Source organism: Pan paniscus, chromosome 20 (assembly GCF_029289425.2).
Source record: "Pan paniscus chromosome 20, NHGRI_mPanPan1-v2.0_pri, whole genome shotgun sequence".
Classification (NCBI taxonomy): domain Eukaryota; kingdom Metazoa; phylum Chordata; class Mammalia; order Primates; family Hominidae; genus Pan; species Pan paniscus.
The window spans coordinates 24,724,862-24,741,563 of record NC_073269.2 but is presented as its reverse complement, the minus strand read 5'-3'; the positions used below and the strand labels follow the sequence as shown (position 1 = coordinate 24,741,563).

Sequence of the window (16,702 nt, the reverse complement as noted above, 5' to 3'; positions counted from 1 at the left end):
TTAAACTGTGCCCAGCTACAGTTTCATACACTTAAAACAAACTATCTGATAAAATAGAGAAAAAAAATCTTATTTACTATAGCATTACATAATAAATTTCTCAGAAAAAAATTAACCAGGGATGTAAAAAACCTTTACAATAAAAAAAACAATAAAAAGGAAGATCCAAATAAATTTTAAAATATTTTATGTCTTTGGATTGAAAGAATAAATATTAATAAAGTGCCATATTATCCAAAGTGATCTATAGATTCAATACACTTCCTATCAAAATTGCAGTATTTTTTTTCACAGTAATGGAAATTCAATTCTAAAATTTACATGAAACTAAAATAAACTTTGAATAGCCAAAACAGTCTTAAGGAAAAGGAACAAAGCAGAAGAATATCATACTTATAATTTCAAACTATATTTGAAGACTTTATAGAAACAAAAACAGAATGGACTGTGCAGAAAAATAAACAAAAAAATGCAAGATAAACTAATACTCTCACATATTTCAGACCTGATGCAAAAAGAGGACTTAAAAAAATAGTTTTAGTTTCTCAAAATTATGCAGATATTTGTGTGTCCCCAAAACAATGGAAAAGCAGCCAGATTGTGCAGCCTCTCATTCTCTCTCTCTCTCTTTTTTTTTTTTTTGTGAGATGGAGTCTCGCTCTGTTGCCCAGGCTGGAGTGCGATGGCATGATCTCGGCTCACTGCAACCTCCACCTCCTAGGTTCAAATGATTCTCCTGACTCAGCCTCCCAAGTAGCTGGGATTACAGGTGCCCACCACCATGCCCAGCTAATTTTTGTATTTTTAGTAGAAACGGAGTTTCACCATGTTGGTCAGGCTAATCACGAACTTCTGACCTCCCGTGATCCACCTGCCTTGGCCTCCCAATGTTCTGGGAGTACAGGGGTGAGCCACCACTGCTAGCCCACGCAGCCTTTTACATGCCATGAAGAGGACTTTGGCTCTCACTGTGAACCTGAAGGAGGCTCACCAAAGGAGAAGTAGAATTCTTAGAGAATTTAAAAGCATAAGACAGAACATGCCCCTTTGTGGGAGCAAAAGTAAAAAAAAAACAACAACAACAAAAAAACAGCTGCCCAGGACCTATTTTCTTTGGAACACAGCTTCCAGAATCACATTTTAAAGACTGGTTTTCTCTTTGACATTGGGACCTTTTATCTGTGTCACCTGTTGTATTCGTTTTCACTCGTACCTACCTGGGGGTTTGGCAATCATCTCATGTCTCTCCATAGTTAAAGGTTTTTTTCCTTGCTCCAGACAGGTAACCAGGTCTGGCTTAGAGACAACAATACCTGTTTTATTAAAAATAAATAACATGAATCTTGCTCATATACTCCCATTACAAGCTAGTACTGTGCTCAGCAGAGAGGATGTGATAAAATAGTCCAGTAAATTAATACCAAAATAATAATTTATAACAGAAATTTCTAAATATTTAGAAAATACTTTCAATTTGTAGGTTTCTTATTTTACTATCTGATACTACTGAATCAAAAATTGGTGGTGGCAATTAGATTTTCAGTTGGGGCAACAATATTTTATGCCACTAAATTTCTGGAATTACCACTAATTTAGAGTGAATACAGTTTTCAGATTACTTTATGCTGTTATTTTAGTCCTATTGTATTCACAGGTGAAAGCATGTGATCAATTGTTGCTGCATCGGAGATGCTACAGATTCTTTTTTATTGGGCGTTATTTATGACTTTTTCTATAAAAGAGTAAGGACATTAAAATGTAAGATGCATGATGAAAATGTAAGATGCATGATGAAAATGTAAGTGGAGAGGCTCTTTGTAGTTAACTTATTCTAAGTAATGTATGAGGTAGGGGTTCATGTTCTCATTTCTATAATCCTAGCCTATGACTTAATGTTGATGTTTTGCTTTGTCTTTTGGATGGCCTAGCCTACATTAACATGTACGCAGAACATGTTAAAACTTTTTTTCAAAAACATAATGAATTACTTTATTAATAAACAATGATAAAAAATAAGGTGGGGGTTCAGAGAAATACTTTTCTACATTAAAGAGAAAAATTATAGTTAAAAGTATTAAATTTGTATATTATACTAATTGCATTTTTATGTAATAAAATGCAGTACATTTAAATATTATTAGATTATGTGTGAACTTAATTTTATTTAATTTTTTTTTACCATGTTAAGACTATGGTTTGCTTAATGAAGCATTATTATGCTACCAACTTTGACATATCCCACCTTACTCAAGCATGTAGGTAAACCATGGTAGCAATATACTATTTGGTACATAGTGGAATATCATGTCTAGTAATCACTTTGCCAGTGACTTTAAACTGCAAATGAGTTGAAGAACATTTTTCCCATCAGTTAAATTTTTATTCTTTGTTCTTACTGAAATTTATTCTAGTATTTGTGGGCATACAGTATATGTATATATTTATGCCTTATATGGAATATTTTGATTCAGGCCTACAATATGTAGTAATTACATTAGGGTAAATAGGGTATCCGTCACCTCTAGCATTTATCCTTTGTAGTACAAACAGTGTAAATAGAATGTACAATTAAATTGTTATTGATTACAGGGTTATCTTTGTGGTCATAATAAAAATTATACAGAAATATAAATAAAATATGGCCAGGCGCAGTGGCTTATGCCTGTTAATTCTACCACTTTGCAAAGAATAAATTACTAACAAACATTCTACAAAAAAGAGAAATAAAATCTTCAGGGTATATTATGAATTATATATTCAAGTTGTCCTCACCAAGGAAGACCAAGTTTCTGTAGTTCTCTAACATCACATCCCTATATAAATTCCGCTGTGCAGTGTCCAGGCAATGCCACTCCTCCAGAGAGAATTCTATGGCCACATCTCTAAATTGCAATGGTCCCTGGAAAACACACACACACACACATAATTACTAAATGGCATGAGAGGAATTTTTAATTTGACTTAAGGTGAAATTAGAGAGTAAAGAGAACTGGTTCTGACTCAAAGGACTGCCTAAAATTATCCAATAAAATATTTTTCAACCCAAAAATATTCTCTAATGTATCCTCTAACTCTGAGAAAAAAGAGCGGCACAAGATCCATAACATCAGTTTATATATGATTTTTTTAGATAATAGAGCATAAAATTAAGGGCATGAACATGAACATGTACATTTTTTAGTGCTATATTTGCATCATATGGAATGAGTTGTGAATATTTTTCAGATGCAAAAGATGTGTTGAGTTAGAAGGCACCTCTCAAATTTTAATATACACAATAAGCTGAAGACCTTGTTGTGCAGGGTTTTTTTTTATTCCAGAAGATCTGGCATAAAGTCTGACTTTTTGAATTTCTGACAAGCTCATCTCTAATGCGAATGTTTTTGGCCCAAGAACGGTATTTTGTCAAACATTCAGTAAATGGAAGAGCCTGTGTTTTTCCCAGTTTTTCTGGCCTGTAAACAAAGATAAGAGCCTTCATTTTCCAAAGAAAAATATGTAGCAAAAAAGAGAAAAAAGGATAGATGCCAGATTAAATGTGATGGTTTATGCACATCAGCTGCATAAAAATACTTAATGAAAAGAAAAATAATTAACTCTATTGTAAAAAAAATCTGTCAGAGAGCTATGTCACCAAGTGAATCATTAACCCTTAACTGCACTAGGACAAATTTTTATGATGTGCTAATTCACACAGAAGAACACAGCATCGGCCAGGCATGGTGGCTCATGCCTGTAATTCCAGCACTTTGGGAGGCCGAGATGGGTGGATCACCTGAGGTCGGGAGTTCGAGACCAGCCTGACCAACATGGAGAAACCCCGTCTCTATTGATAATACAAAATTAGCTGGGTGTTGTGGCACATGCCTGTAATCCCAGCTACTCAGGAGGCTGAGGCAAGAGAATTGCTTGAACCTGGGAGGCAGATGTTGCAGTGAGCCAAGATCGCACCATTGCACTCCAGCCTGGGCAACGAGAGTGAAACTCTGCTTAAAAAAAAAAAAAAGATGAAGAAGAAGAAGAACACAGCATCACTGTTGAAATATTCCTCCCAAAGAAAGTAAATAAAATCTGAATTTAACCATAAAGAAACATGTTTTATGCTAACTTCAAAATATAGATAACTCCTATGTTCTGTAACTTTTAGTAGGAATTTTAAGTAGGCTTCATTTAGCTCCCTAGAGAGCAGGAATCTTAATTTTCTTTCAGAACTTTCTGGGTAATAACTGCCATCCCTTTTAAATAAGCATTTCCCTAATCCTATTCTGCATAGAGCTAATGGAACACACAGATGGAGCCTCAACATTACATGTTCTCCATCTTTACTAAGGACCACAGTTTTCCCCAATAGAAATCTTGAGTATCCACATCTTTCCATGTTCAACAGCCACAAAGGGAACATTTTTAATATTGCAGATTATAAATTCTTGCTGAGAATCCTGCATGGCATATAAGAAGCTATGATGCAGCAAATGTAGAGAAGGCTCTAAGGTATAGAAAATAAATATTTTACAGAGACTCTTGACTATCATAAGAATTTTAAGAAGTATTTAAACCAAACTCATTTAAAAAAAAAAGCAAAAGTAGAGAAGTAAATGTGGGTACTAAATGCATAGCATTCGAGGAGGCAGAGTGAATACAGCTCTTGATCTGAAACAGAAAAGCCACTTTTCCCTCTCCTGCTTCTCTGGAATTCCTTCTCAGATGAGATTCTCTGTACAAATTACACCCGTATCTTGATAATATGCCCTTAAAAATGCCAGCACCACCTGTTCACCTGCTAGCATGACATCAAATGGCAGAAAGAAAAAAAACACAGAAAAAGTCCACCCTTTTCTGTCCTTTAAAACAGAAGAGATTCAGGAACAATGAGCTGCTTCATGAAGATAAAAATATAAGTTTCTCCTTTCCTGTCCTCAGGTGCCCTCCCCTGCCACAGACACCAGCAATTTCTGCTACAGTAATGGAAATATGTGCCACACTGACCTGTCCCTACCAAACCCAAACAGAACAGGCCCTGTGACCACCCTTTAGTGCAAAGGTGGAACTTAACTCTCATGAATGAGAGCACTGCCTGTAAAGTTTTAATGAGCTTATAAATCACTTGATAATTTTGACTCCACTTTATGTAATATGATTCTGCAGGTTTGAAAAGGGTCCATAAATGGGTGTTTTAAACAAGTTCTCTGTCAATGCTGATGTTGCTCCCCCTGGGCTCATTGTTAGCATTAGTTAGAGAAGCAGGCACAGCACAGGGTCGCTTACACTCAGCACTCTTGTCACAACCAAATACTTCTGGTACAAATAAAGACAACCCATCTCCATCCTAAAGTTTTATATTCTTTGCTGGCTCTTTAAAGTTTACAGAAGAAACAGAAAGCAGCAATGTCTGAATAAGTTTATATTTAAAAAACAACATGTACACATGTACTAATGCAATGTTTATTAATCAGGTACAATGTGCTCAAGAATATGATACAGAGCACTGTGCTGGGCATAACACATTATGTGATTTAGTTCTCATAATACCCTGGAAGCTGGTACTAAGGGTTTAATAATTTCCAGGATTTAGATAAAGGGCCCAGCATTTTTATTTCTTCTTCTGTTTCTCCATCATCAACTTTTTAAAAAAATTACATAGAATAAAAGCTAAATGTACACAGATTTCAAGATAAAGAAAGAAAGAGTTTAATTCTGTAATTTTTTTGTTTGTTTGTTTGAGATGGAGTCTCTCTGTCGCCCAGGCTGGAGTGCAGTGGCGCGATCTCGGCTAACTGCAAACTCCGCCTCCCGGATTCACACCATTCTCCTGCCTCAGCCTCCCAAGTAGCTGGGACTACAGGCGCCCACCACCATGCCCGGCTAATTTTTTTGTATTTTTAGTAGAGACGGGGTTTCACCGTGTTAGCCAGGATGGTCTCGATCTCCTGACCTCGTGATCCGCTCGCCTCGGCCTCCCAAAGTGCTGGGATTACAGGCGTGAGCCACTGCGCCCGGCCTGTTTCTGTAATTTTTACATTTTCTAGCCACCGCCCTGTCAACTTTATACTATACACTACTATGCAATTTAAACAAATCCCCAAAGGTTTTCTAGGGTAATTTTTATTTTCTTTTTGGAGACACAGTCTTGCTCTGTCGCCCAGGCTGGAGCGCACTGGCATGATCTCGGCTCACTGCAACCTCCGCCTCCTAGGTTCAAGCTGTTCTTTTGACTCATCCTCCCGAGTAGCTGAAACTACAAGCGTGTGCCGCCATGACTAGCTAATTTTTGTATTTTTAGTAAAGACAGCGTTTCACCATAATGGCCAGTCTGGTTTGGAACGCCTGACCTTGTGATCTGCCCGCTTCGGCCTCCCAAAGTGCTAAAATTACAGGTGTGAGGCACTGCACCAGGCCTTCCTAGGCTAATTTTATTAGAAAATAAATATGTGGCTGGGCGCGGTGGCTCCTGCCTGTAATCCCAGCACTTTGGGAGGCCGAGGCGGGCAGACCACCTGAGGTCAGGAGTTAAAGACCAGCCTGGCCATCACGGTGAAACCCTATCTCTACTAAAAATACAAAAAATTAGCTGGGCATGGTGGTGGGCACCTGTAATCCCAGACACTCTGGAGGCTGAGACAGGAGTATCACTTGAACCCGGGAGGCCGAGGTTTCAGTTAGCCATTGCACTCCATCCTGGGCGACAGAGACTCCATCTCAAAAAACCAAAAATTAATTACAATAACAATTCTTCTGTTCATGAATATCCCTACAGGTGTAGACATCACAAGTCACAACAATATAAAGAAAGTGGTCTAAATAAAGCCCAAGATTTTGGACACATCTATTTATTGTACCAACCATATGACACATAATTCAATTATTTATCCAGTAGCTAATCTAGACTAAAAGTTTCTGGATTGTAGGAACCATGACTGCTTCATTTTTTTTAATGGTTATATGAGATGTAAGGAAATACTTTATCTATTTGGGTCTCCAGATCTCATCCTTGTTTCATTCAAGCACCAGAAACTGGAGAAACTCTCATCTGGGTACCAACCAAAGAAACCTCTTGTATGAGAAGATGAACAAACACAGGATGACTCATTTCTCTTACACTGAGACAGAAGCAGAATTAACCACACTTTTCAGCCTGACACAATTCTGCTCTGGACATCCTCAAATACCTCAAATACACCTAGGAGATTGTGAGAGAATTCCCAGTGTCCCTGGGCTGATGGCCCAATGATAAGCCAGGCTGGAGAGACCCGGGCTGATTCTAAATAGAAAATAGAACTGCACTGGTGGAGCTCCAGAACCTGGATCACCTGTTCTGATTTGCTAGCTCTTGGGTAAGAGAAAGAACAAAAATACTCTACTCCAGTATCACATTTTACAGGTAAATATAGTTGTGGTCATGGCTCTGGATACTTTGTGGCCTTGATCTCTCACTCCTAAGATGCTTATTTACACTTACAGATTCTGCCATCAGATTCTATTTCTTCCTAGAGCCTCTGACATAACTGTAGCAGGTCAATGAACAAGATGTGAAAAATCTCACAGAGCCACATTCCCAAATGGGGGCTGTAAGATGTCTATGCTGACATCTCACAATACAGAAAATGCCTTTTGTTAGTTTTCTGTACATTCGCAATCCAAAGTCCGGCCCTTTTTTGTAAATCCGCGGAAGAGGCCAGAACTTATCTGCAGATTCTAGGTAGGATCCACCTGGCTCTGCATCCTTTGGTGTTACAGCAAGTGGAATACAATCAAAGAAGAGATCCCCTCATAGAGGCTGCTCTAGCACATTCTAAATGGTAAGTCTACATGAAAGAAAAAAAAGCTGACACAACATGAATATAAGTAGACAGTTTACTTGGGTCAAGCTTAAGGATTATAACCTGGGAGCAAAGATTCAAGTTGCCTGGAATCTACACTTTGATTAGCAGCAGTTATAAGAGGATTGGTAAAGACAACAAAACAGGGACATAGTGAGCTGATACAAAGTTGTCAGATATTTTTATTTATTAACAGAAATAACCTTGATTATATATATATATATATATATATATATATATATCTCATTATGGTTTAGGGTATGGGATATAGTGTCCAATGTGGCACTATTAGCTTAATTTATAGCTACTTGTGACAATAGTGAACAGTTTCAAGAGATGAATATATAGTTCAAAGGGAGGAGAAATACATAACTGCACTTTATTTTCAACGTCTCTCTGAGTTTGATAATCAAAAGGACTTGCATTTGTCAGATAAAAGTTTTTTATTTCCCAAATCTCAAAAACTTGGATTCAAAATGTGGAGCTGCAGATTTAGGACCTGAATGGCTGGAGTAGCAGCAGGTGTTACCTGCACATTTGTAAGGATTTTAGCAAAAAGACAAAGGGGAAAGTGGAGATTCTCATGTCTACACATCTACTCAATGCACACATGTTACTCTGATTCGGTCTGTGAGCTCCATGATGTCTGAATCAGTTTCAGGTCTGAAGATGCAAGAGTCATTCTAAGAGAGATAAAACGATTGATCACTGCCCAGTGAAGTTGGTAGAAATGTGATCTAGCCTCTCTAGAAGTGACTGTAGAGGACTATAGATGCCAAAAAGGCAGAGACACAATTCTGCCTGCATATTTAGAGGACAGCATGCACTTTGCTGCACAACTCTGAGCTGACTGGAAGCCAGAGAGGGAAAGTCCCCTCTAGAGTAAATTCTGGATGGCACCTTATGTGTTTGTATCATGTCTGGTAATTCTAGACAGTGTTTGGAAACAATAATTAAAAGAAAAATTTCCTCCAGCCCCAGAAAATCTTCACAATAAGACAAAAGAAAGAAAATGGTTTTATTACACAATTGAACTTGAATGTGATATGCATCATCGTCAATCTGCTTAAGAGGCTCCAAAGACAGAAAGATGATCACCATAATTAGTCCACAATTAGAAGAATTTCCAGCACCATGTCATACATAGTTCATCCTAAATTCACCTGGAGATTGAAGAGGCCATCTGTGTATGTTAATTGCTTATATTCAATGACAAATAAACTTTTCACATCTTCATAATAGGATGTAGTTTAGCAGCTTGAAGCCAGGTGTCTGCTGAAGGCAGGATTTCACTCTGCTACAAAAATGGCTAAGTAGCATTCTATCTTTTTGGCTATTTACATTTTAAAGCAGTGGCTCTGTACTCCCTGACACTGGGCTACAGCACTCCTGCTTGCTTTCTCCTGAATGCTAGTGTCCTCTCTTGACCTCTACCATCTGCCACTGAGGCACAGTTCAGAGCACAGCTCACATTTTATATGAACCCCATTTGCCACAGCAGCACTCCAGTGTCACATCAGAGTGAGGCCTGAGCTGCAGGAGGAGAGCCTGCAGGCCTCGTGGGTAGAATTGCACCTTCACAATCATGAGAATGTGAGCAGTGTTTCAGCCTCAGTTTCTACTTGTAATGGTGACAAGGAAAAAATACTGCTGAATTTCCAGCATGAGTCCAGATAGAGATAGCTCCAAAAGTTCTCACTGTGAGAGTCCACCTCATTTGGACACCATAGGATAGTAATAGGGCTTCTGAAACAGACATCCAAAGCATTGGAGAGAAAAACAGATCTCCATCTGAGCCAGATTATTTTGAGAGAAAAATGTAAACAAGATCTTTTTAAAAAGCTCAGGTTAGATATCAGATTGATCAAATGAGCCAGAAAATGTTCCCCTAAAAGCAATTTCTCTCTAACCACCCAAAGTACACAGCTGCTCTCATCATGAGAAACATGAGCATTACGAAGAAAGGGGGCAGATTTTCAGAAGAATTTTATAAAGTTTCTTTTCCATCTCTGCTGCTCTCTCATCTCCTAGCCACTGAATGGGGGTTCTATATTGAAATACATCTGACAACTTCCAACAACACTTTAAGATGAAGAAATAGAATTTGACTGTGTTCATATAGTGGAATATGTTACAACTTGCAACACAGCTAACTGAATAGCTATTATGGTGTTTGGGTGGCCACATCGCCTGTCTTTATTTTTCCTGTAATAGCAGCATTCCAACTTAGTGAAATAAAAGATAATAAAATTGTGTTTACTCATAATTATTCCTATTGAGTAAAGTAATAAACCTGTCAGACTAATATCTACTCTAACAATTTGGTAGCAAATTTTCTTTGGACATTAGATATAAATATCTAACTATGAATAATTTTAATGAACAGGTCATAATATATGTAGCTTTTTTTTTTTTTTTTTTTGAGACACAATCTCATTCTGTCACCCAGGCTGGAGTGAAATGGTGCAATCTCAGCTCACTGCAACTTCTGCCTCCCAGGAACAAGCGATTCTCCTGCCTCAGCCTGCCAAGTAGCTGGGATTACAGGCGCATGCCACCACACCCAGCTAATTTTTTATTTTTAGTAGAGATGGGGTTACACCATGTCAGGCTGGTGTCGAACTCCTGACCTCAGGTAATTAACCTGCCTCAGCCTCTCAAAGTGTTGGAATTACAGGTGTGAGCCACTGCACTGGGCAATGTATGTAGCATTTTTAAAAACTGCAACTATACTTCAGTTAAAACACTTTATATTTTAAAAGTATAAATAACAATATTAAAATAACCATTTAAGTGAATCATTCAAAGTAAGTATTGTGGCTTTATGTTCATACTATTGTAGAAAATATTGTTTTTGGCTCACACCGGTAATACCAGCACTTTTGGAGGCTGAAGCAGGTGCATCACCTGAGGTCAGGAGTTCGAGACCAGTCTGACCAACATGGTGAAATCCTGTCTCTACTAAAAATACAAAAAAGTAGCTGGACATGGTGGTGCATGCCTGTATTCCCAGCCACTCGGGAGGCTGAGGCAGGAGAATTACTTGAACCCAGAAGGCAGTGATTGCAGTGAGCCAAGATTACACCACTGCACTCCAGCCTGGGCAACAGAGTAAGACTGTTTAAAAAAAAAAAAAAAAAAAAGGCCAGGCATGGTGGCTCATGCCTGTAATCCCATCACTTCGGGAGGCTGAGGCAGGCAGATCACCTGAGGTCAGGAGTTCAAGACCAGCCTGATCAACATGGAAAAACCGCATCTCTATTAAAAATACAAAATGAGCTGGGCCTGGTGGTGCATGCCTGTAATCCCAGCTACTGGGAGCTGAGACAGGAAAATTGCTTGAACCTGGGAGGCAGAGTTTGCCTGAGCCGAGATCAAACCATTGCACACCATCCTGGACAACAAGAGCAAAACATCACCTCGAAAAAAAAAATGTTTAATTTATATTAATGCAGTTTGCCTACAAACCCTACACATAACTATGCTAATTGTTCTGAAGTAATAAATAGAAAGCAAGATACAACTACAGACTCCACTGTTTATGCACTGTTCTTGCTTTTGCAGTATAAGTACTTCAGCCTGCAAATATTGGATAATTACCTTGGATAATCAGGTTTCTGTAAAAGAAACTTAATATCTTTTAGTCTTTAGCATTCTGCATTGCTAAATTTAATCCTATCTTTGTGCTAAACTTCTGTGTGCTCTTAAAATGAGCTTTTATCTAAACAAATCTGTGTCTAATTTAAAGGACTAAAAATGAAAAAAATAAACTTTTCAGAAGCAAAAATAAAGCAATAATTCTGAAGTACTACATAAAGATAATCTGGACCCGAGAAAATGACAAAGGGTTTATTTAGCTGTTCATATGATTTACATATATTTCAAAAAAAGCAGAGAAAAGCATCTACATATAACCTAAATTTCTTAAGAAAAGAGAGAATATCAAAATATTTTTTAAGCTTTTTATTTATTTATTATACTTTAAGTTCTGGGGTACATGTGCATAACGTGCAGGTTTGTTACATAGGTATACACGTGCCATGGAGGTTTGTTGCACCCATCAAACAATTATTTACACTGGGTATTTCTCCTAATGCTGTCCCTCCCCTAGCCCCCCAATCCCTTTTTTTTGGAACTTTTTAAAGAGTTTTTGAACTCTTGGACATCAGAATTTTACACACTGTATGCACTTGAAAAAATGCTTATGGGGGAAAAAGCAGAAGAGAGAAAGATGTTATAAAAAAAATTCATGAGTGCACAAGACCAATGCAACAGAATAGAGAGCCCAGAAATAACGCCACCCTCCTATCATCATCAGATTTTTGGCAAAGCTGATAAGAGAAATGTGGAAAGAATTCTCCATTTAATAAATGGTGCTGGAATAACTAGCTAGCACTATGTAGAAGACTGAAAGTGGACCCCTTCATTACACAATATACAAAATCAACTCAAGATTAATTAAAGACTTAAATGAAAAACTTAAAATGGTAAGAAACCTTGCAAGATAACCTAGGAAATACCATTCTAGACACAGAAACTGGCAAACACTTCATGATGAAGCTACCAAAAGCAATTGCAACAAAAGCAAAAATTGACAATGGGACCTATTTGAACTAAAGAGCTTCTTCACAGCAAAGGAAACTATTAACAGAGTAAACAGACAACCTACAGAATAAAAAAAATTTGCAAACTTTGCCTCTGACAAAAGTCTAATATCCAGAATTTATTAAGAACTTAAACAAGTTTACAAGAAAAAAAAATCTCATTAAAAAATAGGCCAAAAAAACATGAACAGATGCTTTTCAAAAGAACATACACATGTGGCTAGCAAGCATATGAAAAAAAAAGGCTCATCGCTAATCATTAGAGAAATTAAGAGAAACCACAATGAGATACCACATCACACCAGTCAGAATGGCTATTTTTAAAAAGTCAAAAAATAACAGATGCTGGCAAGTTTGCAGAGAAAAGGGAATGCTTATACTCTACCTCATAATTGGGTATATAACCAAAGAAATATAAATTATTGTATTATAAAGATACATTCATATGTATGTTCATTGCAGCACTATTCACAATAGCAAAGACATGGACAGGCCCTATCAGTGGTAGACTGGATAAAGAAAACACGGTATGGTCAGATGCGGTGGCTCATGCCTGTAATTCCAGCACTCTGGGAGGCTGAGGCAGGTGGATTGCCTGAGCTTAGAAGTTTAAGACCAACCTGGGCAACATTGCAAAATCCTGTCTCCACAGAAAATACAAAGAGAAAAATTGGCCAGGCGTGGTAACACCAGCGTGTAGATCCAGCTACTTGAAAGGATGACGTAGGAGAGAATTGCTTGAGCCAGGGAGGTTGAGGCTAAATAAGGCTGCATCACTCCACAGCACTCTAGCCTGGGCAATAAGTGACACTCTGTCTCCAAAAATAAAATAAAATAAAAGATTTAGTAAAAACAGAATATGGTACATAAACATCATGGAATACTCTCTGGCCATTTAAAGATAAATGATCATGTCCTTTGCAATAACATCAATAAAGCTGTAGACCATTATTTCAGAAAACTAATGCAGAAACAGAAAACCAGACATTCGCCATCACACCCAGCTAATTTTTGTACTTTTAGTAGAGATGGGGTTTCCCCATTTTGGCCAGGCTGGTCTGCAACTCCTGACCTCAAGTGATCCATCCACCTCGACCTCCTGAAGTGTTGTTATTACAGGCGTGAGCCACCGCGCCCGGCCCCATAAATTTTTAATAGGAGAAAAGGGAAACTATGAACCCTGACAGATACAATAGATTCCTCTTCAAAGGCCTAACTTTCTTGTTCCTTGTTCTTAGGACCAACTTTTTTGTACCTCTTTGTACCTAGACACCCGCTCCGTAAACAACCCAAACCGCCAGTTCCAATCTGCGACCCGAACCCCTTCCTTATTTGGAAAGTAGCCAATCGGGTCAGCCTAGATTGTGGGGTCAGCCTAGATTGTGAGGTCAGACCCCGGCCAATGGGGGAAGGACACAGAGGCAATAACGGCGTTTAGGGTTAAAAACCCCTTTCAAACTGGGAGGCCGAGGCGGGCGGATCAACTGAGTTCGGGAGTTCAAAACCAGCCTGACCAACAAGGTGAAACCGCATGTCTACTAAAAATACAAAATCAGCCGGGCGTGGTGACGCATGCCTGTAACCCCAGCTACTCGGGAGGCTGAGGCAGGAGAATCACTTAAACCCGGGAGACGGAGGTTGCAGTGAGCCGAGATCGCGCCATTGTACTTTAGCCTGGGCCACAAGAGCAAAACTCCGCCTCAAAAAAAAAAAAAAAAAAAAAAAAAACCTTCCTTCCTTTCTTCCGTGTGCTCTTGCGATCAGGACGGACGCGAGCAGCACCCTTCTTCAGAAGTAAATATGCCTTCCTGTGAAATTTTCTAAGTGCTGGGTAGGTTTTTGTTTTGCGTTGTTTTGCGGCACCAAGCGCTTGTTTCTAACAACCCCACGGACCAAAGCTCTTCCCATTCATGAACCCGCAGGGAACCGAGTCAGGATTCTCCCCTGACGACCCTCCCGTGGTCCTTGCATGATCTGGGAGAGACGCGGTGCTGCGGGTGCAGAGCTGCTGAAAGAAAGCTCCAGGCCAGGGCACAGTCACTGTGCCGGGCCCCGGATGTCACCGCAGCCGCCATCTTATGGCTGAAGGGGACTGAGGCCGAGCTGGGCAGGGAGAACTCCGGCGGCAGATTGTGGAGCTGACTGTGAGGAAGCAGAGTCCCGCCAGAGCCACTTCCCACCGTTCCAAACAGCCTCTCCCCTCTCTCGGGACGTTGGACCCGGCACTCACCATTTCTAGGCTTCCAGGGGTCCCGGGGTTTAGCTGTGGCTCTCCCAACACTTGCAGGTCACACGGCCACAGAGGACGGGCCTCTACAAGCACAGGACACAGAACACAGAGGATAAACCTGGAGCTCCCGCTGCAGCGAGAAACAAAGGCCCCCAGAAACCATGTGGTTCGCTCCAGCTGCGTGCCTGATTGGACGGTTTCCGGCCCAGCGTCCCTCATTGGATAATGCTTAAGGCCCCGCCTCCCCAGTCGCTGAGTGACAGATGTGATCAGATACTGGGCTGAGTGAAGAAAGAGTGATAGCCTAGGCTGCAGCCTTCTTTCTTTCTTTCTTTCTTTCTTTCTTTCTTTCTTTCTTTCTTTCTTTCTTTCTTTCTTTCTTTCTTTCTTTCTTTCTTTCTTTCTTTCTTTCTTTCTTTCTTTCTTTCCTTCCTTCCTTCCTTCCTTCCTTCCTTCCTTCTTTCCTTTCTTCCTTCCTTTCTTTCTTTCCTTTCTTTCTTTCTTTCTTTCTTTCTTTCTTTCTTTCTTTCTTTCTTTCTTTCTTTCTTTCTTTCTTTCTTTCTTTCTTTCTTTCTTTCTTTCTTTCTTTCTTTCTTTCTTTCTTTCTTTCTTTCTTTCTTTCTTTCTTTCTTCCTTTCTTTCTTTCTTTCTTTCGTTTTTCTCCCCACCGAGACGGAGTTTCGCTCTTGTTGCCCAGGCTAGAGTGCAATGGCACGATGTTGGCTCACCGCAACCTTCACCTCCCGGGTTCAAGCGATTCTCCTACCTCAGCCTCCCATGTAGCTGGGATTACAGGCATGCCTCACCACGCCCGTCTAATTTTTTGTACTTTTAGTAGAGACAGGGTTTCTCCGTGTTGGTCAGGCTGGTCTCGAGCTCCCGATCTCAGGTGATCCGCCCGCCTCGGCCTCCCAAAGTGCTGGGATTACAAGCGTAAGCCACCGCGCCTGGCCTAGCTGCAGCCTTTTCAAACAGGGCTTCCTCCCTGAGCTGAGCATCCCATCCCAGAGCATGGGAAAATTCTATCTCATATTCTCTCTCTTTTTGAATGTATTCAAAAGGTGAACAGAAGTACTTTGCTGTCATATTAATAATACATGAAATGTTTGTTCAAGAGAAAATCAACTTTTACTTTGGTAATAGTGTATTATCAATACTAAAGCTAATTTTAATAAGACCTTGTAAAGCCAGGTGCGGTGGCTCAGGCCTGTAATCCCAGCACTTTGGGAGGCTGAGGAGGGCAGATCACTGGGTCAGGAGATCGAGACCATCCTGGCTAACACGGTGAAACCCTGTCTCTACTAAAAATACAAAAAATTAGCCGGGCGTGGTGGCATGCACCTGTGGTCCCAGCTACTCAGGAGGCTGAGGCAGGAGAATGGCTTGAACCCAGGAGGCAGAGGTTGCGGTGAGCCAAGATCGCACCACTGCACTCAAGCCTGGGTGACAAAGTGAGACTGCGTCTCCAAAAATGAATAAATACATAAATAAATAAAACCTTGTAAATAAACAAAATTTGTCATTTTTGACCTCTCGAGATTTACATATATAATTTGTAATCTCCTGTAATTTTTTAACTATATTTTATTTATATCTACATTCTTTTTATTTTTTCAGTTTGAAACAACCTTTAAGTAATTTCAAACTGTTATAGGAGATAGAAAGAAATCATTTAGGGACAGGTGCGTTGGCTCACGCCTGTAATCCCAGCACTTTGGGAAGCCAAGGTGAGTGGAATACTTGAGGTCAGGAGTTAAAGACCAGCCTGGCCAACACAGTGAAACCCCATCTCTACTAAAAATACAAAAAATTAGCTGTCTCTACTAAAAATACAAAAAATTAGCAGGGAGCGGTGGTGGGCGCCTGTAGTCCCAGCTACTCGGGAGGCTGAGGCAGGAGAATGGCGTGAACCCGGGAGGTGGAGCTTGCAGTGAGCCGAGATTGCGCCACTGCAGTCCAGCCTGGGCGATAGAGCGAGGCTTCGTCTCAAAAAAAAAAAAAAAAAAAAAAAAAAAATTAGCCTGGCGTGCTGGTGCACATCTGTAGTCCCA

The 16,702-nt window shown here is 39.7% G+C and overlaps 1 protein-coding gene across 1 annotated transcript in view; it reads right to left on the bottom strand.

Moving 5' to 3' along the window:
• ZNF93 (zinc finger protein 93) overlaps positions 1 to 15,649 on the bottom strand; it is a 69,447-nt gene extending 53,798 nt beyond the window's left edge. Inside the window, 3 exon segments of the mRNA XM_034944161.3 lie at positions 1,218 to 1,313; positions 2,773 to 2,899; positions 14,652 to 15,649. Of these exon segments, the coding sequence (XP_034800052.1) occupies positions 1,218 to 1,313; positions 2,773 to 2,899; positions 14,652 to 14,870 (442 nt within the window). The 5' untranslated portion in view covers positions 14,871 to 15,649.
• Positions 15,650 to 16,702: the final 1,053 nt, after the last annotated feature.